Here is a 24,218-nt window from a genome sequence, read left to right as displayed (position 1 = left end):
TAATCACTTTAAATACATCTTAACATTGGGGTGCCTGGGTGGCTCAGTGGGTTAAAACCTCTGCCTTTGGCTCAGGTCATGATCCTGGGGTCCTGGGATTGAGCCCTACCTTGGGCTCTCTGCTCAGCGGGAAGCCTGCTTCCCCCTTTCTCTGCCTGCCTCTCTGCCTACTTGTGATCTCTGTCTGTCAAATAAATAAAATCTTTAAAAAATACAAAAATACAAAAATACATCTTAATATTATAATATTATTGTTTCAGTTACTTGTAAGAGAATTATTTAAAAATTCTCTTTTCTGTTTTAAGCAGTTTATTATGATATAATTTGCATACCATACAATTCAGTCAGTGCATATAATTCAGTGTTTTTTAGTATTCACAGGGTTGTGGACCCATTACCACAATCTAAGTTTTTAGCACATTTTTGTTCCTCTCAGAGGAGACCCCATGTCCATTAGTTTAGTTGTCACTTTCTGTCCTGCCTTCCCATACCCTAAACAACATTTAACCTTTCTGTTTTTATAGATTTGCCTATTCTGGACTTTTCATATAAATGCAATAATATTTTTTTGTGACTAGCTTCTTTAACCGAACATAATATTTTCTTTCTTTCTTTTTTTTTTTTTTTAAAGATTTTGTTTATTTATTTGACAGACAGAGATCACAAGTAGGCAGAGAGGCAGGCAGAGAGAGAGAGGAGGAAGCAGGCTTCCCGCTGAGCAGCGAGCCTGATGTGGGTTTTGATCCCAGGACCCTGGGATCATGACCTGAGCCAAAGGCAGAGGCTTTAACCCACTGAGTCACCCAGGCGCCCCTCTGAACATAATATTTTCAAAGTTCATCTGTGTTGCAGCATGTATCAGTACTTGATTGCTTTTTATTGTTGAATAATAATAATTCCATTATATGGATATATCACATTTTATTTATCAATTCATCACCTGACAGATGTTTGGGTTTTTCTGCTTTTGGCTATCATGAACGTTGCTACTGTGAATTTGTGTACAAGGTTAAATGGGTAAATCTTTTCATTTCTCTTGGGTGTATACCTAGGAATAGAATTGCTGGGTCATATGATGACTGACTATATGTTTAACTTCTTGAGGTACAGCCAGACTGTTTTTCAAAGTGAACATTACATTTTGCATTCTTTCCAGCTGTGTATATTGAGAGATTCTTGGCTTTTTATTAATTGAGTTGTAAGAGTTATTTATATACAGAACAGGAGCCCATTATCAAATATATGAGCTGCAAATTTTTTTTTTTTCCCCATTCTTTGAGTTGCCTCTGCTTTCTTATGGGTATGGTTTGCAATGAAAAATTTAAGTTTTGATGTAGCCAGTTTATCTACTTTTTCTTTTGTTGTATGCCTGTTAGGCATTAGATACTTAGGAAAACATTGCCAAATGCCATGTCATGAAGATTTACACCTGTTTTCTTAAAGTTTTCTTTTTTTTTTATTTTATTTTTTTTTAAGTTTTCTTTTTTTTTAATAGCTTAAGCTCTTAATTTAGATCTATGATCCATTTGGAGTTAATCTTCATATATGATGTGAGTTAATGGTTCAACTTCATTCCTTTGCTTGTGGATATCTAGTTATCCTAATACCATTTATTAAAGAGACTATTCTCTGTTTTTCTGACACCTTTGTCAAAAGATTAGTTGTCCATATATGCATGGATTTTCTTTTCTGCTCTCATTTGTAGTCCATTGGTCCAGTGTCATTCCTTATGTAAGAACCATCCTTCTTGATTACTGTACCTTGGTAGTAAGTTTTAAAATTGGAAAAACTTTGTTACCTTTTTTTTTTTTTTTTTTTTTTTTTACAATGTTTGGGCTATTCTGGTTCCTTGTTTTCATATGAATTTTAGGATAACCTTGTTCATTTCTACAAAAACATAAAAAGTGCCAGGAAGTTGAAATTTTGATAGGGTCTTTATTAGATTTGTATTCCACTTTGAGGGAGTATTGACATCCTAGCAGAATAGGTCTTCTGATCCATGTATAAGGGGAAGTCTTTCCATTTATTTAGGTCTAAGTTTTCAACAGTATTTTATAGTTTTCTTTATAGCAGTCCTATACTTCTTTTGTTAAATTTATATCTGTGCATTTTATTCTTTCCCAATTGTAAATGGCATTGTTTTCTTAATTTTATTTCCAGATTGCTTATTGCAAGTATATAGACATGGTTTTTATAAATCAATTCTATATCCTGCAACTTATCTTTGTTTATTAGCTCTGCTAGTTTCTTTAATGGATACCTTAGGATTTTCTATATCCAAGATCATTTCACCTGCAAATAGAGATTGATCTGTTAATTCTTTGTAGTATTTCATTTTCTTGCCTGATTGCCTGGCTGGAACCTATAGTACCATGTTGAGTAGTAGTGATGATTAAGTGTGATGTTAGCTGTAGGTTTTTATAGATCCCCCTTTTCAGGCTGAGGAAGTTCCTTCTGTTCCTGGTTTCTTAAGTGTTTTTTTTATCATGAAAAGTTGGATTTTTATCAGATACCTTTCTTTGTTAATTGAAATAATTATGGTTTTTGTTCTCCGTTAATACGGTGTATTATATTGGCTGGCTTTTAAAATCCTGAGCCAAACCTGCAGTTCTGGGATAAATCCCACTTGGTTGGAATCTTTTTTATGCGTTACTACAGATCAGCCACAGGTGGGTATTTATCAAGTCTTTTGTAAGCCTGTGAACAGCCCTGCACATATGTGCTCCTAAGGATTCCCAGGGATATGTTGGAACTTTTCAAAGCCCCTATGGACATCTCATTTCCCAGTTTTTCTGTTGAAATATTTTGATCACCTTCCTGTTCGTATTGTTTCCCCAGGCAGCGGAGAACTTAAAACAATTGGCACTGATTATTTTTGACAAATGCCTAGGGTAGGTGTGGATGTGGGTGGGCAGAGGAATAGGTGGTACTCAGTGTGTGAATTTTGAGGTCAGAAAAAGAAAAACTCTGTGGGTGGGATTTTTCTGGGAACTGCCGGACAGGTCCAGTGGTGTCAGTTATGTGGGAATAAGGCTTTGAAGGAGCTGTAGTCTGTTCTGTCAGTCTTTTACAATGGAAGGTTAGTTTAGTATTGTGCAAAGAAAACACTGGTAAGAAAAATCCAAAAGCAGAAATTAGGTTCTCAGCTTTTCCCTAAATCCTATTTAAGATAATTGCCCAGGTTCTGGGTAGTGGGCCTTGGAGATAGAGGGGAACCTTCAGATCTTATCTCATCAAGAAGCAATTGGCAAATATGTTTATATATTTTACATATATTATATATATGGCAAATATGTAATTATATAATGTAATGTTTGCTTATTTCTGATGTCCAAAATTAACTACATGTTTATTGTAAGATACAGAAAAGCACACACACACACGACACACATTTTTAGGAAATACCTGTTACAGAAGCACTATTGTTCCTAAGTATGATATGAACCTGTAGTTTCATAATGTTCTCTTTTGTGAAAGTAGAGCCAGGCTATGAATTTTAAAATCACTTCTTTTCATTAAGGTATGTTTAATAAGTTGGTGTCAGTACTTTAAACTTTGTAGTTAATTCTGCTCTTTTCTCCCCATTTTAGGTGGATGCACGGAGCATACCAGTGTTAGCAAAATGGCAAAATTCATATAGCATTAAAGTTGTACTTCAAGAGCTAAGACGTCTAATGATGTCCAAAGAAAATATGAAGCTTCCACAGCCACCAGAAGGACAAACATACAACAATTAATTTTAGTGGATCTCAAACTTGTCTTAAATCAACAACCTTCTACTCATGTTAATGTCTTGATTAAATATCACAATGCAGAATACCCACACATTAAGTAAAAGAATTCCAGCTGGTAAACATGACCTGGACATTTGTAAGAATATATTTAATATATGTACACCATTATGTTTTCCGGTTACAGGAGGAAAAACGCAGCACAATTTTTTTTTTCTCTTGTTAAGGCACTATCATTTAAGCATAAACCTGGAGTACTCAAAATAGAATTCAGGTTTACAAGATGAAAGCATGGAGAGAAGAATCAGACGCTGTGGAAGCATGTGTGTTTCTGAAAAGTAAAAACAAATTTCAAGAGGAAAAACAGAAATGGCATGCTTTGTCCATCTTAGTGAAAGAGCTTCAGTTGAAATTGTCTAAAGTAGCAGGTACAATGAATATTGTCACAAATTGTGTTAATTTTTGAAGCCGTGTGGGTGCTGACTACTAGTAGTATCAAAAAAATGTTCAGGATGATACCTGTATTTATAATAAAAAGTGTTGTGGGGGAGGTCGATGAATTTCTGTTAAAAGCCGTTCCTGTGTGTTACATGTAACAGACATGGTAAATATTTGTTTACAGTCTTTGACAAACCATGCATTTAAGTGAAATCAACAAAAAGGAAATAGGTGTATGGGTATGTGATTTTGAGATTAAAGTTAGTCTTAAAATGTAAATAAAATGTGGAACATGTCCTCAGAAACCGTGCCATTTCTATTATATTGATGTGGTATATGTATAGTACCTTGCTGAGGTAGCAAAAATTGGAATTATTGTAGCTATTCATCTATAAACACCTTTATTATCCTATTTTGTATACTTCTTGTGAATTAGAATTTGCAGAGTGCTTGAGAGAACAAATTACCTAATTAGTTTAATTTCATTTTTGGAGAAAGAGGAATCGCAGGTACTATATTTTAAATTTTAGTTGGCCAGAAATACTATTTAAAAATGTTTGGATTCTAGCAGTTCTTAGAGAATTATAAATTGCAAATTTTCCAAATACACATTCCATTCTCTTTGTAACTTCTTTTTTCTATAATTTTCTGTGACATTTCTTCCCCCAATGCTTCTGGTTGGGATTAATTTTATCCAATTACTCTTAACCTCCACTTTGACAAATAGAAATTCTTAATTGAAAGCTCATTTATGTTCTCCCTGTACCAAAATGACTCAAGGCTTTAAGTCACTGTTTTTCATTTCAAAGCACTGGGTATACTACTTTGTTAAAAATATTTTTTTCTTACGAATTCCCTGAAGAAAATAGAGTGGTGGTCAGGTATCAAGGACAAATTTCTTAAAGATTCCCTGACATGTTTTTATCAAGTCATTCACAGAGCTCTGAGCTACTTTTCCTTGGTTAATAATACATGAAAGTTAGTGACAGTTTGTCTAAACTTACTAATTTCAACATGGCTATTTTTAATTATCAAAGATGTCTAAAATGCTTTCAGATGACACATAGAAATGATATACCCACAAATTAGTGCATGTGTAATTTATTAAAGTAGCTTTGAAATGAATTATTATCTTGGCATACTTCTTAAGAATTTTGAATTCTTGAACTTGATTTACAGTGACTTCATATGTAAAACCATTACTGGTAGTCTAAATTAGTTTAACAGCTTCTTTTCCACTTTGGAAATGGGTCTTGTCATACAGTGTAGCTAATAACCATTTGATATACCATTTGAATGTTAAATTATATTGGTAGGCTGAGAATCTGGGTACCTTGATCACTTATTCTCTTTCCTTTTCCCATATCCACTATTGTGAAGGGTTCTCCCCCCAAGTATATGTTGTCTGAGTTGGCTGAGGGTGTTTATTTCCTCTGTTTTGTTTTTGGGACTGTGGATATCTGCAGAAATCTGCATGCTAATTAGTTTCCAAAGCAGAATCCATTTTGCATGTAACAATCAAGATATACATGGCAATCTTAAAACACACTGGTTGATTATAGAAAGAGCTAATGTAGAGCGGCTCTTAATTATAGTAACATTTCTAAGACCACATTTTGAAGCAATCTTTCCTTTGTTTTCTAAAGTGGCTGGGGTTATAGGAGTGTATGGTATTAAATGAACTGTAAAATTGCCTTTGAAATTTGTTTAAAAGACTAGCAGTTGCGACCCTAGGGGATGATCAGTAAATTTAATAAAGATTACAAAAATGAAATTCTTGTCCTATTAGGTCAATGTTATGCTTTAATGGTTTTAGTTACTTTTTCAGAATTGCTGGTTTTAACATATTTTTTCTAATATTTTGAAGTGATGGCATTTGTTTATGGGTTAAGTTAATTTCAGAATTACGGAACATTAACATTTGTAAGGGTAGTGTTGTAGAAGAAATTTGTAATTTCAAATTATCCTTTTAAAAGAATTTATCACACTTCAGTTTGAGTAAGTGCTTGGAGAATACATTAGTTTTACTTACAGCTGGTTTATTAATCTGGATTACTTAATGCCAATTCATTGATTTAAATATTTCCCACTATGTGTAATTTTATTGATAAATACATGTGAAATTAATATTGTTTTGAAAATTTAGAGGATACAACTGGAAAATATTAGTACATGATCCTTAATAGATTCAGTGTGTATGGCTTTGGATAGTTTTGGTAGGTGCATCATGGAATTACAGTCTGGTCAAAACTATGTTAACCCTTTTAATGAGCACATTACTGTGTTCTTACATACAGTTTAAATAATGTAAGTACATATAATAAAGTCTAGTATAATGAATAATGGGGTTTGATAGGTGTTTAAGGAATTTTTTCCCCGATTTCATTTTAGAAGTATTTTTTTAGACCTATGTGTAGAATCATAGTATTGTTTATTGCTGGGAAGGATCTAAAAGGCACTGAGTTTACCCCTCTGCTAAGTATCAGTGTAATTTTCCAGTATCAACTTGATTCGTTTTTGGTTATTTTCACAAAAAGATTCCATTTCTCACAATTTTGGAAGGTATGTGTATTTTGTATATAAAATAGGAACATCATAAAAAGGAATGGATGCACTGTATTACAGAATTGATATGAGCATTGGCAGTTAATTCCCATCCAGTACTGTGTTTACTAAAAAGTGGGAAATGTATGGAAATAAAGTATCTTTTATGCCTTATAGAAGTTATATTATGAGTGGATGGAAATCTTAACCATAGTTCACACTGAAATTTTTCTTTTAAAATATAGTGGGAAATTGAAAATAAAAGATATGCCATATGCATTTCCTGAGAGAAAAATTTGAAGGTATTTGGTGATACAGAAAATGATGTCAAAACCATCATTTTGTGGAATAAGGGAGTTTTGGGAACTCATGGAGTGAGTACATGATTAAAACAAAACAAAACAAAAAACAAACAGTAGAAATGAGGAGGTTGCCATGGTGTTTACATCCTTAGTTGGATATTCTCACCAAAAAAATGTTCCTAAGGGTTGGCTTCATCTCATTTCCCATGTAGTCTTTAAGAGTTTTTTGGCAGGTTCATTAGGAAATCAACAGTCAAAGCCAGATAGATCTCATTTTCTTAACTTAAAAGATTCCAGGAATCATTCATCCTAAAATGAGTAACTGACCAAATACCATGTAAGATTTGTACAGTGATCCATTGGCTGCTCAGTGTAGACTTGTGGGAATTCTTTTGTCTTGTCCTTATTCAGTTATGAGCAGATGTTTATCTGGAAGTTTTTGCAGCCAAGAAATTGCACAAAAATGAAGTTAGTATTTTACCCCCAAAGGAGGACTAATAGTTGGCACTAAGAATCCATTAGTAATGAGAAACCTGTAGTCAGTAAAGAAGCAAATAGTTACTGAGTTCAAAGTAAAGACTTCAGTTTGTCTGGTGCAGTAATTGGATAATTGAAAAAAAATTTTGTTCAAAGGTTATAAAGAAGTGCTGTTAACAATTGATTTTATATTCTTCATATAGTATAATTGCATTTTAAAAAAACAGATAACAAAGTAATCTGGGAAATTTGCAATATAATGTGAGTTTTAACAGGATAATCTCATATTAAAATGTAGTAAAACTTGTTTTGATAATTAATGTCATTTGTGGGGGTCTGAAGATGACTCCTTTTCCAGTCAACAAGCATGGTAATTGTAAATGCATTATTATTATAATGGTGGGATGAATTATAGTTTAGCAGCCTTTGACAGAGGGAAAAAAGTAGATTTCCTTCACAGTTGATAACTGACAAAGAAATGTATTATTGTTATACTCCTTTTCAAGCCACATTGGCCAAGTAATGATTGTCAGATGTCCAGCTTATTATCATAAATGATCTTTCTATTGCTATAATTTTTTAATATCCAGATAATTTAAATTGGGTGAGACAAATTTAAAGTGGGTGATACATTTTTCTTCAATAATTGCAATACTCAAGAGAAAATAATTGAGTACACAAGAAAAGTAAAATATCTAAATGCCTAGATTTCCTAATCTTGAGTGATGTATGGACTTTAAGGAGAAAAATAGTACTTGTGGACTCAGTATTGTTTTGAATTATTTTTGTTAAAACATTGTTTAATGCATAAAACTGTACTAATGCAAATGTTGTATAAACTTATGCTCTTGGGCCTTTATAAAATTATAAAGTACATTCAACTATAGAGTAATTAAAATGGAAAATAATTTAGAATTGAGGATGTTTTATTTAATCTGCTTATAAATATTGGTGTTGTCTCTCTTTGGCTCCCCCCTCCCCTTTTTTTGCCATGTCTAGACTATGGTGTGCTGCTGGATCTCAGAATTTTTTTTACCTTTTTCCTTTTGCTCTACTGCTACAGAAATGTTTTTATTATGTTATCTGACCTTTGTTTGTTGTAAATACAATTGTTTATTAATTCCACTACTGTTCTTTTCTATTAACCAGAAACCATTCTTGCAAAGAAATCCTGAGTCTTTTTATTTTTTTTTTTTAAGATTTTATTTATTTATTTGACAGAAAGAGACATGGAGAGAGGGAACAGAAGCGGGGGGAGTGGGAGAGGGAGAAGCAGGCTTCCTGCAGAGCAGGGAGCCCGATGTGGGTCTTCATGCCAGGATCCTGGGATCATGACCTGAGCTGAAGGCAGAGGCTTAATGACAGCCACCCATGCACCCCAACTCCCAAGTCTTTGGTTCCATTTAGAGACCACAATTTTCTTAAACCCTTGATTATGAAGAATTAACAGTGATACCCACTTTACTGTCATTGTGGTCCTATATAGGAGTAAAAATTACTTACAATTGGTGATGAATGGTAACTTGGTGTACTGATCACATTTTAATTTAGGGTAACATTTTTTCCCCTTTTTAAAATTTACTTAAACTCAGGTAAGTTAACATATTGTGTAATACTAGTTTCTAGGATAATGCATTTTAATCGATGTCTTCAAGCTAAATGGTATGATCCCCAAGCTCAGTGGTAATGGGTGCTGAATACATTCATAGTTTTAGAATATAAACTGCAGTTAAAAATTCCCCTCCCTCTTTGTTTCAACTGTTGTGCCGTGCCATCATTCTCTCGTAAATCTCCCTTTCCATCAGCCCATGGTCACCTCTGTTCTTCTTGTGACCAGTTCTCTTCTGTTGAGTGGATTTTTCCTTGTGACTCCTTTAGGCATGTTCAGTTTTCTTCTCCCCATCATCCTGGATCTGATCCCTTTCATCTTCTTCCTTTGACATCAGCACTGACCATGAATTTGAAGAATACTCTTGGGAGATTATTTCACCAACTTGAATCAGTTGGTATCCTCTGACTCCTTTCTACCACGTGACCTTTGTTAATCACCTCTATTAATGTTTATAATCCTGTTCCTTCCTGACTTCTTTACCACTCTCATTGTAGATCGTTTTCTCAACCTATCTCTGTTGTCTTGCTTGGACTCATGTTGATGTTTTTGATTTTTAACCTTTGAGAGTTGATATCCAAGCAGCCAACTCTGGTGGTCATGATCATCATCATAAGGTTGTAAAGTTATTTATAAATGTATCTTAATAATTGTATTATTTGAATTTTATTTTATTTTTTTTTAAGATTTTAGTTATTTATTTGAGAGAGAGAGACAGTGAGAGAGAGCATGAGCGAGGAGAAGGTCAGAGAGCGAAGCAGACTCCCCATGGAGCTGGGAGCCCGATGTGGGACTCGACCCCGGGACCCTAGGATCACGCCCCGAGCCGAAGGCAGTCGTCCAACCTTCCAAAGTATATATTTTTGAAACTAAAAATAAAAAATTGGATGTTTTCTTATTTGAGATACTTAAGATTATTAAGATTTTGAAAACAAATGTATTTGACTACAAAGAAATGTTAGAATTTATTTGTTGGAATCATGACTACCAGAAATGAAGTAACTTTTTTTTTTTTAAAGATTTTATTTATTTATTTGACAGAGATCACAAGTAGGCAGAGAGGCAGGCAGAGAGAGAGGAGAAAGCAGGCTCCCTGTGGAGCAGAGCGCCTGATGCGGGAATTGATCTCAGGACCCTGGGATCATGACCTGAGCCCAAGGTAGAGGCTTTAACCCACTGAGCCACCCAGGTGCCCCCGAGGTAACTTTTTTTTTTGTCATGAAAACTTTGCTGAGTTCTCTTTACCAAACACATTGGGATATTTGTATTCAAGACCTCCTTGTGTTAAATCCTTGTGAAGTGCCACTTATTAGTACATGAATATAGATGATAATATGAAGTTTATACATAAATACAAATTATGGTCACCTCTTGGTTATTGAATGGATGATCATGATGGCAGAGGAGGGGGCACTCCTTACTGATAGAGCCTAAGTAAGTGCCTGTTAGCAATAAGGTTCTAAGGTGAACAGGATAGTAATATTGATAAATGAAGAAGAGCAGTAGAGAGGAAGCTAGTGCAAGTCCTGGGGTGAGTACTCTTTTGGCATATGTCCTATGACTTTTGGCCAGTTAGCCTCTGTAATCTTCACTTTCTACTGTAAAGTCAATGTTTACCCAGAGTTGTGGTTTCGTAAAGTAATATGCATGTTTTAATTACAGTCTGATACAGAATGATCAGTAAGTGGTAGCATTTAAAAATGTTACTAATCTAAGCATTAAATCTTATGTTAAAATATGCACTTGCATTAAGTCTCTATTGTGGAAAGCGTGGGCTGATTTTTCAAGAAGTGTTATGAGGTTTAGTAAGCTTTATTAAGCTACTTGTGCATTCTGGATGAATTGAATTTCTGGTCATGGTTAAAGGTAAACAGATGGGCTTCTGGATGTTAGTCCTGTCATGCTTGGCACCCCCAACATTGGCCAGAGGATCCCTTACCCCTATCCTGCTCCTGGGTATGGTGGGCCAGGTGGATTCACTTCTGGATGGGCACAATTGTTTTGGCATCAGCAGCAGGTTTTTACAATGAATTCCACTGGAAAGAGGTAAACTTACTAACAGTGCAAAAGAAAGCTTGTGTAACTTGGGCTGAAGGTCCCACTACATTCCAATAGAAAATTTCATACATGCAACCTACATAAAGTGGCATTTCAAATTTGCCTCTTCCACTAATAATTTTCACTCTTGAATAATCGCATCGAAGTCACCTGAGTTGTTGAGCCCGCAAAAAAGTCTGCTTGTAGTAAATGTCAATATGTGGTGCCTCCAAGGAAATCTGAAGAGTAGGGCTTTCTCCTTGCTCATCCTTGCCTTCCTGAAGTTATATATAACATAATTCCTGGATAGGTTAAGACCTCAGTAAATGTTTGTTTTTACCTAGTCAAAGTTAAAATGTGGATTAAGTTAGTAATACTTGCCCCTAATTCCCTGCCAGATGTTAAAAGGCTGGCTTTTAATACTGTACTTAACCCTAAGAGTTGGCTGATTTTGGTTAATTGATTTTATTTGGTTATATTAACTCATTAATTCAACAAAAGTGTATTAGGTTTGTGCAGTCCACCAGGCATGTATAAACATTGGTGAGTGTCACAGGGTGGTGTCACACAGCATTTCATGGTTACAATCTACTGGGGCTTAGAGATGAGCAAATAGGCAATTCATTTAGTGACAAATGCCAAGAGAGATGGAGTGTTGGCCTTTGGGAGACATTCATAAGGAACATCTATCTACTTGGGACTGAATTTCTAAGGTTCTTGAACAGTTACACATACTTTGATTGATAGCATATCTTTTAAAGAGAATATAAACCACACCTATGTACTGATTTGCTCATCCTGGTATTTGATAACCTGTGAATTATTAAAGGGTTGTATTATTATAGAAGAATAACTTAGACTTTAGATAGTCCACATATTCTCTGGAGTAATTTCCTGACCCACGAAAAGGACATTGGAGTAGACAAGTTCTGAAATGCCTTAAGTGGCAAGTCGTTGATTTTTTTTTTCAGTCATTTACAGTGTGTGCTCTAAGCAGTATTGAATACTCTACCATGTGTTGAGCCTTGCTGGTCCTGTCGGGGCACACAGAATCATAGTTTTATTTGCATATAGTGCAAATATATATATAAATATATATATATATATATATATGTATATAGACTGCAGTCTGGAAGGATTTAATTTGATGGTATAATCTCAGATTTTAATGGCATTTGAGTGGGGGGGTAGTTAAAATGAATATTTTAATTTAGTACATCTGGGATAGGCTCTATGGTCAGTATTTATTAAATTCCCAGTGATGTCCCCTGGTTGGTGGACCACACTTTCACTACCAAAGGGTCTAATAAACAGTATTTTGGGGAAAAGTAATGAGAGTATCTAGCATATATCAGACACTATTGAGTAAATCATGTTTTGGTTAAGTAAGCTCATTCTCTTACTCTATACAGAGGAGGAGCAAGGGAAGTTAAACTGAGGAGCCCTTGTGTGTGCTGATTGTCTTTCCAAATTCTTCCTTCTTGCTCACATTTCTGGCTCTCGTTAATTCCTTGGGTGTTCTTCACCAGCCTCATACTTGAGATCTGACTGTCAAATTGTGTGTTTCTGTGTGTATAGGGAGGTAGGGGTGATTCTACCCATATATCTAAATTTGATATTGCTATATTATGAAGGTTAATTCTCTTTCCATATGTTCCTATCTAGGCTCTATATAAATTAGCTTTACTGTGACTGCTGCCCTTGGCATTTCCTGTGCAGACAATGATGTTTTTATGCCTCCAGCCCCCCCATTCCCTCACTGCACCTCTGGTCTCTGTGGGCCCGCCATTGGTATATGCCCACATTACTCTGGTCTTGAATTTATTTGCAAAGCTACTCCTTTCTGTTGCCGGATGGGCACTTCTGAATGCTGCCTTACAGAATCCAAACCTTCATCCCCTGTTAATACTAGTTCTTTTACCAAGCCTGGGAAGCTCCTCACCCCTGTCCCAGACACATGGCCATTCACTTTTGCAAAAACGGATTTCTTTCAAGTATCCTGTTACGGCCAAGTTCAAATCTTACCTCAATTAAAATGTTCATCTCATACTACTTCTCCCAAACTATACGTATGTAAAGGAATAGCTTATAGGTGGAGGCATTATTTTCCTGGAATGAGCAACAGAGTGGCTTACTATGATGTAAATGCAGTCCTCACTAGCATAGAGTGTGTGCTGCCCACCAGCATGGCCAGGCTCACCCGTTTGGTGTTAGCATAACCATTGAGTGAAAAGGTCAGGATAGTAAGAAGCAAACTGTGCTGCATGAGGTCACAGAAATGGCAGCTTGCAGTGGAAGAGGAAAATAAGTGAAAAGAGTAGTAGTCTTTTCAGTTACTACTAGAACTGTTGAGGGTTTTTTAAACTTTTTTTTATTTTAATTTTTTTAATTTTATTTTTCAGTTTTCCGAGGTTCGTTGTTGTTTTTTAAACTCTTAAGCATTTTTAATTTACCAGGGCAAATTGATACATAATAGTTACAAATAATTATGTAATAGATATTTGTTGGTTTAGTAGTTTATTATGTGATTTTAAGTTTATCTGCAGTGTTTTCTATTGGATGATATTTATTTTAATTCCTTTCTAGTTCTGAACTTCACATAATGTGAGGCTAGGTAGGATGGCTCTTAAAACATTCTAAGCGCTACAGACATTTCTAAGGTTGTATTGCTATTTTATCTACAGCCTCCCTGGTAGCAGCTGTGGGTGAATATGGCTATTCTCTAATTTTGAGACCATTTCTTTTGGGAAACATTACCCATGTAATAATGGTGGCTCTAAATATGATTACCACTGAGTTTAGATGTGTTCTCTGGACGAGAGAAAAGTCGGCTACTTGTCAAGAGTCAGCAATGTTGAAGGTGCATCTTGCTAGAAGCAAAGATGGGGAGCAGTAGTGACATCATGAGCCATTTTCATGTTAAAAAATATTTTCATCACTAAAAATTTTGTGTGTTGTTACCGATATACTAGTTTTCTGAATTGTTGTCTCTAAGCAAAGAGTAAAAGTGCAAATAAAAACCCCATGATTGACTTCCAGAACTTTGTCATCAGCTTACTTTCTAAATTTTTATGTTGTAGCCTGGATTAAAGTTTTAATGAACTATGTATAACATGAAACAAATTTTGAAAGGCAGTGTGGTAGACAACGATTGTACACCTCTTTCCTTTCATCTGAGTAGTGAACACTGTTTATTTTCCCTCTGGGGGAAGATGTGTGTGGGATGAGGAAGAGGAGGTAATGTGCCATTCTCACTGTGAGAGTAAAGCCAGTCAGAGGACAGGTTGACCTTCAGAGACAGACATAAGAGATGGACAGATAGGATGGTGTGGTATTCATTTCTGGTTCCTGTTGCTTCTGATACCCAGCTCCACTTCTACCCTTTCCACTTGCTCTTTTCATGGTAATGTGACCATTAATTGATATTTATGATGGTTTGCCTTCTTATGCCATAAATTACAAATTGAATGGTATTGGTGTAGTTTTATTGATGTATTTATCCATCACAGGTATTGGCACACACTTCACTGGCCCACCTAAAATACAGACATTTGACCTGGATCTCTAAGTAACTATGTAGAGGCTGGACCAACATTGGACATGTGGAAATTGGACTTACTGATAAAGCCAGTCTACCCTTGAGTTAACATGGTATGGAACACTGTCCAGTGGTGCTCTCTATTAGAGTGTGCTGACTGACAACCTGATCACGTCCTCTCTCCTAAACATGATTGATTCATGCACCCAATGAGGGTGCTCCCTGGAGTTGAAGCTATGTTACACAAAGCTCTAGTGTTCTTTTGCTACTTCACTAGGCCCACTCCATTCCAGCTCTGACAGTGGTAGGCCTGAGGGCAGGATAGCTGGGAGTGATGTCATATCTACATTTCCTGAGCTTTTCATTTCTATTTCTTTTTAAAATTGAGATCTAAATTACATATATAATTTGACATTTAGGAGTGTATAATTCAGTGTTTTTAAATGTATCCTCAAGATTGTGCAACTATCGCCACTATCTAATTCTGGTACATTTCCAGAATGATGGACATTTGAGCTATTTCCTTTTTTTGGCTCTCATGGTATTATAAACATTTGTGTACAAGTTTTTGCATGGACAAATGTTTTCATTTCTCTTGGGTAGATACCTAGGAGTAGAATTGTCAAGTCATGGTAGCTCTTTAATCATTCTGAGGAACTTCTGGATATTTTCTAAAGTGGCTATGTCATTTTACAACCCTACCAGCAGTGTGTGTGGGGAGTTCTGATTTCTCCACATCCTTGCCAATGCTTATTTATTTTTGATTCAGGCAATCCTAATGGATATAAAGTGGCAATTCAGTGTGATTTTTATTAATCACTAATGATGTTGAGCATTTTTTTTTTATAAGATGTGTAAATTTTCTTTAGAGAAATGTCTATTCAAGTCTAATGCCCCTTGTTAGAATTAGGTTCTTTGTTTTATTGTTGAGTTGTAAGAGTTCTTGTTTATTTTGGATACTAGATCCTTATCAGATAGACGGTTTGCAACCCATTCTTTGTATTGTCTTTTCACTCTCTTGACACTGCTCTTTGGTGCACAAAAATTTTAATTTTTATGCAGTCCAATTTTTCTTTTTTTTTCCCTTTGGCTGCTTGTACTTTGATGCATCTAAGAAATCATTGCCTAGTCCAAGGTCATTATGATGGTTAGTTTTATGTGTCAACTTGGCTAAGCTATAGTAACCAGTTATTTAATCAGTCGCTGATCTGGATCTTCTTCTTAAGATACTTTATAGATGTAGACACAGATCAGATACAGGCAACATCTACAATTGGCTAAGTAAAGGGGACCACCCTCGCTAACGGGAGTAGACCTCTTATAGTCAGTTGAAGGCTGTAAGAGAAACAACTAAGGTTTCCAGGAGGAGAATAAATTCTGCATCAAGTCCTGCCTGTATTGCCAGCCTGCCAGTCTACCTTAATGCATTTCAGACTGGCCAGCCCCCAGAGTTGCTTGAACTAGTTCCTTAACAATAAATCTATCTCTATCTACCTGTGTCTATTGATCAATCAATCTATCTAGTCATTTATCATTTATTGTTCCTGATACAGTAACAAAGAATTACATCTATGTTTTCTTCTACAAATTTTATATTTTTAGCTTTCACATTTAGGTCTTTGGTTTGGGTTTTTTTAATATAGTGTGAGGGAGGGATCCAAATTCATTCTTATGCATGGTGATATCCAGTTATCTTGGCACCATTTGTTGAATGGTCTTAGAACCCTTGTCAAAAATCAGTTTACCATGTATGTATTTCTGGACTTCCAATTCTATTCCATCAATCTGTAAGTCTAGCCTTAATGCCAATACCTCACTGTCTTGATTACTGTAACTTTGCAGTAGGTTTTGAAATCAAGGATTGTGAGTCCTCCAATTTTGTTCTTTTCAAGATTGGGCTATTTGGAGTCTTTGCAGTTCCATATGACTTTTAACACCAGCTTGTTCATTATTGTGGGAAACAAGGAAAGTTGAAATTTTGATAGAGAATGTATTGAATCTGTAGATTATTTGGGAAGTATTTCCATTTTAACAATATTAAACCTTCCAACCCATGAACATGGGATGCCTTTATTTATTTACATCATCTTTGATTTCTTTCAACAATGTTTCATAGTTGTCTTTCTTTGTAGTATACAAGTCTTGCACTTCTTATTTTAAGTTTATACCTATGTATGTTGCTATTTTTGATGCTACTGAAATGGAATTGTCCTCTTAATTTCATTTTCAGATTAATTGCTGCAACTAATTTTTTTTTTATATTTTTTAAAGATTTTATTTTATTTATTTGAGAGAGAGAGAGACAGTGAGAGAGAGAATGAGCGAGGAGAAGGTCAGAGAGCGAAACAGACTCCCCATGGAGCTGGGAGCCTGATGTGGGACTCGATCCCGGGACTCCAGGATCACGCCCTGAGCCGGAGGCAGTCGCTTAACCAACTGCGCCACCCAGGCGTCCCCGCTGCAACTAATTTTTATATATTGATCATGTGTTTGCAATATTTTTTTCCTCTGCTCTAGGGTCCCTGAAGAGAAATTACAGTTTTCCCAAGTAATGACCAGCACTGTCAGCCACAGCAGGCTTATCAAGTCATATGATGAAATGAGTTAGCATTAACTGAAGTTTAATTCCTCTCTCCCAAACATTGATCTTTGCTTCCTTATTTGTTAGATACGTGCTTAGAACAAAGGATGTTTATTATTGTACAAAGGAAGTGATTCCGGGGTAGGGTATGAAAATGAAGCACTTGGAATAAAGACAACAGTATGGAAATCAACATTCTATGTTGCCTGAGTTGTGATTATTCTGGAGTACTTTGTTGTAATTTCAGATCTTCAATGCGTGTCTTTTGTGATTCTGAATATTGATAAAACCTAGAAGTTTCTCTAAAATTATATTGGGGATCACATTAGGGGATATTTTATTTTAAGTTAGAGAAATTTTTATTTAGCATTTTGTGTATGTGGGAAGGGGTGCTTATATGGAAGCCTCTTGAGATTAAAGCTTCTGTGCCCATGCATCTTTTTATCCAATTAAATATAATTCTTGGTACTGGATTTTTGAAACTGGGACCATTTATATTGAAATATTTTAAAGATTTACATTTTTCTGATGATTAAGTGATATTGAGCATCTTTTCATGTGTCGGTTGGCCATCTGTATGTCTTTGAAAAATTTCTCTGCAGATCCTCTGCTCATTTTTAACTGGATGTTTTTATTATTATTTTTGGTGTTGAACTGTATGAATTGTTTATGTATTTAGGATGTTAACCCCTTACCAGATACATGTTTGCAAATATTTTCTCCTATTCCATAGGTTGCTTTTTCATTTTGTTGATGAGTTCCTTTGCTGTACAGAAGCTTTTTTGTAGTCTTACTTGTTTATTTTTGCTTTTGTTGTCTTACCTTTTGGAGTGAAATACAAAAACTGATTGCCAACACTAATGTTGAAGAGATTACCACCTATGTTTTCTTTTAGGGATTTTGTGGTGTCAAATAATATATTCAAATCTTTAATCCATTAAAGTAAATTTATAGGGGTACCTGGGTGGCTCAGTGGGTTAAAGCCTCTGCCTTCTGCTCATGATCTTGGGGTCCTGGGATTGAGCCCCGCATTGGGCTCTCTGCTCAACGGAAGCCTGCTTCCTCCTCTCTCTCTGCCTGCCTCTCTGCCTACTTGTGATCTCTGTCAAATAAATAAGTAAAATCTTTAAAAAAATTATATTTCAATTAATTTTAATTTAAGTATAGTTGACATACAGTTTTATATTAGTTTCAGGTGTATGATATAGTAACAAAATGCTCACCATAGTAAGTTTAGTTACCATCTGTTATCATGCAAAGTTATTACAATATTACTGCCCATATCCCCTGTACTGTACTTTTCATCTACAGAACTTATTTATTTGTAACTGGATGTTTGTACCTCTTAATCCTCTTAATATGTATCACCCAGCCCTCCCACTCTTCACTTTCTGGCAACCACTAGTTTGTTCTCTGTATTTGTGTGTCTGTTCCTGTTGTTTGTTTTGTTTTTTAGATTCCACATAACATGAAATCATGTATTTGTCTTTTTCTGTATGACTTATTTCGCTTAGCGTTAATACCCTCAAAGTCCATCTTTGTGAATAGCAAGATTTCATTCTTTTTTTTTTAATGTCTGAATAATATTCCATTGTGTATATATGCCATGTCTTCTTAAATTCATTCATCTATCAGTGGACACTTAGGGTGCTTCCATATGTTGATAATTGTAAATAATGTTGCAATAAACATAGATGTGCATATACCTTTTTTAAATTTGAATATAGCTGACACACATGCATATATCTGCTTGCATTTAGTGTTTTTATTATCTTTGAGTAAATACCCAGTAGAGTGATTACTGAGTCATAGGATTGTTCTTTTTTTTTTTTTTTTTTGTGCTAAAAGAATGCAAGTGTGCAAGCTTGGGAGGAGGGACAGAGAGAGAGGAAAAGAGAGAATCTTAAACAAGGCTCCATGCTGTACAGAGCCCAATGCAGGCCTTGATCTCACAACCTTGAGATACTGACCTGAGCTGAAATCAAGAATCAGACACTTAACCGACTGAGCCACCCAGGTGCCCCAGGTTGTTTTATTTTTAATTTTTTGAGGAACTACCATAACTGTTTTCCATAGTAGTTGCTGCACCAATTTACCTTCTCACCAACAGTGCATAAGGGTTGCCTTTTCTCCATGTTCTTACCACTTCTCTTTTCTTAATGATAGCCATTTTAACAGGTGTGAAGTGATGTCTCATTGTGGTTTTGATTTCTATTTCCCTGATGCTGAGCTCCTTTTCATGTGTCTGTTGGCCGCCTAATGTCTTGGCAAAAATCTCTATTAGAACCTTTGCCTATTTTTAATTGAATTATTTGTTTTGGGGGGTTGAGTTGTAGTAGTTACTTACATATTTTGAATAGTAAACCCTTATTGGATATATCATTTGTAAATATCTTTTCCTATTCAGTAGGTTGCCTTTTTGTTTTCTTGATGGTTTCCTTTGCTGTGCAAAAAAACCTTTTTATAGTCTCAGTTTGAGCTTTGATTGCCCTTGCCTGAGACAGAGTTAAAAAATGTTGCTAAGACCAGTGTTCAAGAATTTACTGCCTGTTTACTTTTAGGGAGTTTTATGGTTTCGAGTCTTACATTTAGGTCTTTAATCCATTTTGAATTTATTTTCATGTGTAATGTAAGAAAGTATTTCAGTTTGATTCTTTTGAATGTAGCTCTCCAGTTTTCACAGCACCATTTATTGAAGAGACTGTCCCTTCTCCATTGCATATGCTTACCTCCTTTGTTGTAGATTAATTGACTATATAAGCATGAGTTTATTTCTGAGGTCTCTATTCTGTTTTGTTGATCTGTTTCTAGGCCAGTACCATACTGATTTGATTATCATTATAGTTTTGTAGTATAGTTTGAAATCTGGGACTGTGAAGCCACCAGCTTTGTTCTTTTTTCTCAAGATTGCTTTGGTTATTTGGAGTTTCTTTGTTGTTGTTGTTTTGTTCTGTTGTGGTTCTAGACAAATTTTAGGATTATTTGTTTTAATTCTGTGAAAAATACCTTTGGTATTTTGATAGGGATTACATTAAATCTCTAGATTGCTTTGATCAATACGGACATTTTAGGGGCACCTGGGTGGCTCAGTGGGTTAAGCCTCTGCCTTCGGCTCGGGTCATGATCCCAGGGTCCTGGGATCGAGCCCCGCATCGGGCTCTCTGCTCAGTGCGGAGCCTGCTTCCCCTTCCTCTCTCTCTGCCTGCCTCTCTGCCTACTTGTGATCTCTGTCTGTCAAATAAATAAATAAAATCTTTAAAAAAAAATACGGACATTTAAAATAATAATTCTATCTATAAGCATAGAATAGCTTTCCATTGATTTATGTTGTCTTTAGTTTCTTTCATGAATGTCTTACAGTTTTCAGTATACAAGTCTTTCACCTCTTGGCCAAATTTATTCCTATTTTTTTTTTAAATGCAGTTGTAAATGGGGTTGTTTCTGAATTTCCCTCGCTGCTGTTAGTTTATTATTGTACAGAAAAGCAACAGATTTCTGTATATTAATTTTGTATCCTGCAATTTTACTAAATCATTGATGAGTCCTAATAGTGTTTTGGTGGCGTTTTTAAAGTTTACTATACATACTATCATATCATCTGCAGATAGTGACAGTTTTATTTTTTCCTTACTAATCTGAATACCTTTTATTTCTTTTTGTTGTCTGATTGCTATGGTTAGGGCTTCCAGTAATATGTTGAACAAAACTGGTAAAAGTGGACATCTTTGTCTTGTTCCTAATCTTAGAGGAAAATCTTTTCAGCTTTTCACCATTTAGTATCTTGTTAGCTGTGGGTGTATCACGTATGGCTTTTATTATGTTGAGATACTCTCTCTGTATCCACTTTGTTGAGAGTCTTGTGTCTTCAATCTTGAACTTGTTTATTATTTAGGGTTTTCTCTACATAAAATCATGCCATATGCAAATAGAGATAATTTTACTCTTTTCCAATGTGGATGTCTTTCATTTCTTTTTCTTGCCCAATTGCTGTTCCATTACGTTTTGCAGTCAGAATGCAGAAATACTATCAGTATTTCGAGAGTAATTTTCCAGCTAGAGTTGCTTATCAGGTTGCTGTGTTTCCCAGAGGGCATGATGTTGAGATTGAAGTAGTATTTAACCAAGGACCTCTCACAACAGCATGACTGTAAGTGGGCCCAGTGTTACTCAGTCTGGAATTTTCATAATCTTGTAAAATCGATATCCTACTTTTTACAATTGATGTTGGAAAATATAATTTTGGCTAAGATATCCGAAGTTATTATGGAAATACTGTAAAAAAGGAGAATTGAATGTGAATTGAAGATTAAATGATGAGTCTAGTTACTGTCACCAAATTACCCTTATGCATACTGGTATCACTGAATGTGGGTAATGAGTCACTCATTACAGAGTTACTCAAATAAAAGTGAAGAGAGATTTAAGAACTAATCTACAGGAATCTAATCTCAGGAAGAGTTACTCTTCCTGAGAAATAATAAAGAGCACCCCATATTCAGTATAGTTCTATTAATTAAAAAAGATTAGGCTCTGGAAAATATTGTAGACACTTTTACATGACACAGTATATTATAGTGGTTATGGGCATGAACCTAGAACCAGACTACCTGAGTTTAAATCCTGTCACACTGTTTATTAGCTTTGCAGGCTTGGGCTCTCTGTCCTGTTTCCTCTGTAAAATATTTCCTCTTTTATCTGTAAAATGGGGATATTACTAGGACTTAACAAGGTTTTTGAAAGGGTTAAGTTAACATGTACAAGGCACTTAGAATAATGTTTGGCATACAGCAATGGTAATGATGATGGAGGAGGAGGAGGAAGAGATAGATGCTTTTTCAGTAGTGGAAGAAATGAGATATCAAGCCATAAAAAGGCATGGAGGAACCTTAAGTATACATTGTTAAGGAAGTCAGTTTGAAAAGGCTACATACCTTATGATCCCAACTATAAGACATCTGGAAAAGGCTAACAGTAAAAAGATTTAGTGGTTGCCAGGAGTTTGGGGAGTAGTAGGAAGGTAGTGGGGGATGGAGCACAGGACATTTTTAGGGCAGTATGATAATATAATGGTGAATACATGCATTATACATTTGTCAAAACCCATAGAATATGCAATACAAAGAGTGAACCCTAATGTAAACTAAAGACTTTAATGTGTCAGTATTGGTTCATCAAATGTTCCACACTAATGCAAGATGCTAGTAAGGGAAAGTGTGTGCAGTGGGGAGAAGGGAGTACATGGGTATTCTCTCTACCTAAAAATGCCCTACAATTTATTTTTTTTAAGATTGAAGGAGAAAAAAATCAAATATTTATTACAGTAGGATATAAATACAAAACCCAATAATTTTAAGACAGCATTTGCTTGGATTTTTGTAATATAAGTGCAATTGATGACTGGTATGGGCTGGAGATTTGCAGATAAATTAAGCAGTGATAGAAACATGATCTTTTTTGTGTGTATTTTAATTTTTTATATGAATGGAGTGAATGTTCTAAGTCACAGAGTGGGGCATATCTGCATTTTTGTCCATCCTGGCAATTCCTAGGCAATGAGCCAGTCAAGTTGGCACAGTCTGAGGCAGTTGTCAGGGATAAGAGATCTTCCACACACTTCTCAAGTCCATGTCACCAACTGGTCCAAGTCAGAAGCCCCAAATAAGAACTAATCTTTTTGGTTGGCAGGATGCAGAGAAAAAGTATGAGATTATTGCTTAACCTGGAGCTGATTGGATTCTGGAATTGGGAAGTGGCGAGCTAAAAAATCAAGCTAAATAAAGAAAATATGAATAAGGTAGTGCTTTATAATATTCCATTATTTATGGTTAACAACCTGGGCAATTCCAAGAAAAAGACTATTACTCTGAGTGAAGAATGACTTGGCAGTGCTGAGGATAAAAAATAACTTACAAAAATCCTCTTTCTGTTTATTCTGTTGGCAAAAGTAATGGCTGAAAATGACTAGACCGACTTGAGAATAAGCAGGCTCAGCAGGACAGCCGTTTGGGAAAATGCACAGGGCTGATGCAAGGCTCAGAGAGAAAGGAGCTTGACATAACCCATTTTCATGTATTACTTTCCAGAAGAGCTTTTTCAGCTATTTAGTAGGCACTTGTGTTATCTTGACCCCCTGGGAACAAAAATTTATATATTTGACCAGAAGAGTTTTACTAGTAGGCAGTTTCCTAAGAGAAATAGGACATTTGTTTATTTGTTTTTCTTTTGGCTTAGCTAAATAAAAGCTGAAATTTTGCAAAGACCAGACCAGAATTGTTTAGTGTCAGGCACTTTGTAGATGTAAAAATGTGTGGATGTGTTTTATTGCAATTATCTGTCATTATATAACAATAGAAAAGAGGGCAGCCGTAGCGTTGAGTGCTGCATCCAGGGAAGGGAGTCTAGATTGGATGAAGTAAATATGTGCAAAAGAAAACAAAATGCCCTGCATTTTAGAAGCCAAATTCATGTCCTCAGATCATTTAGATGTCTTTCCTTTTTGACTCTTCTAATTTACTTTTTATAGCATGCTGGAAACACATAAGTAAAACCTAGATACTTCTGAAGCCCTTTCTTTTCCTCTCTGGCTCTAAACAACATAGGTTACTATGACTTGCTTCCTGTCTCCTTTGAGTTTACAGGCAGAAGATCTGAGGTGATGGAGCCAGCCCAGCTGTGGGAATTGGGGAAAAGGTGCCCCATCCCTTTTACTGAAATACTCCTTTTACTGAAAAACTGCTAATGCGTGTGGCAACTGTGTTCTGAAGAAACTATTGATGGTATTTTATCAATTGATCCTGGCAGTTTTAAAAATAAGACCCACTATGGGACGCCTGGGTGGCTCAGTTGGTTGGACGACTGCCTTCGGCTCAGGGCGTGATCCTGGAGTTCGGGGATCGAGTCCCACATAGGGCTCCCAGCTCCATGGGGAGTCTGCTTCGCTCTCTGACCTTCTCCTCGCTCA

At 35.6% G+C, this 24,218-nt stretch overlaps 1 protein-coding gene across 1 annotated transcript in view; it reads left to right on the top strand.

The window, feature by feature from the left end:
* The window catches only part of UBE2V2 (ubiquitin conjugating enzyme E2 V2), a 60,081-nt gene extending 51,464 nt beyond the window's left edge, over window positions 1–8,617 (top strand). The window contains exon 4 of the mRNA XM_044245622.1: window positions 3,591–8,617. Within this exon, the coding sequence (XP_044101557.1) occupies window positions 3,591–3,737 (147 nt within the window). The 3' untranslated portion in view covers window positions 3,738–8,617. The remainder of the gene's footprint in view (window positions 1–3,590) is intronic.
* Window positions 8,618–24,218: the final 15,601 nt, after the last annotated feature.

The sequence above is a fragment of the Neovison vison genome, chromosome 4, assembly GCF_020171115.1.
Source record: "Neovison vison isolate M4711 chromosome 4, ASM_NN_V1, whole genome shotgun sequence".
Lineage (NCBI taxonomy): Eukaryota > Metazoa > Chordata > Mammalia > Carnivora > Mustelidae > Neogale > Neogale vison.
The sequence above is the reverse complement of the archived record's forward strand: the minus strand, read 5'-3'. Positions and strand labels throughout refer to the sequence as shown.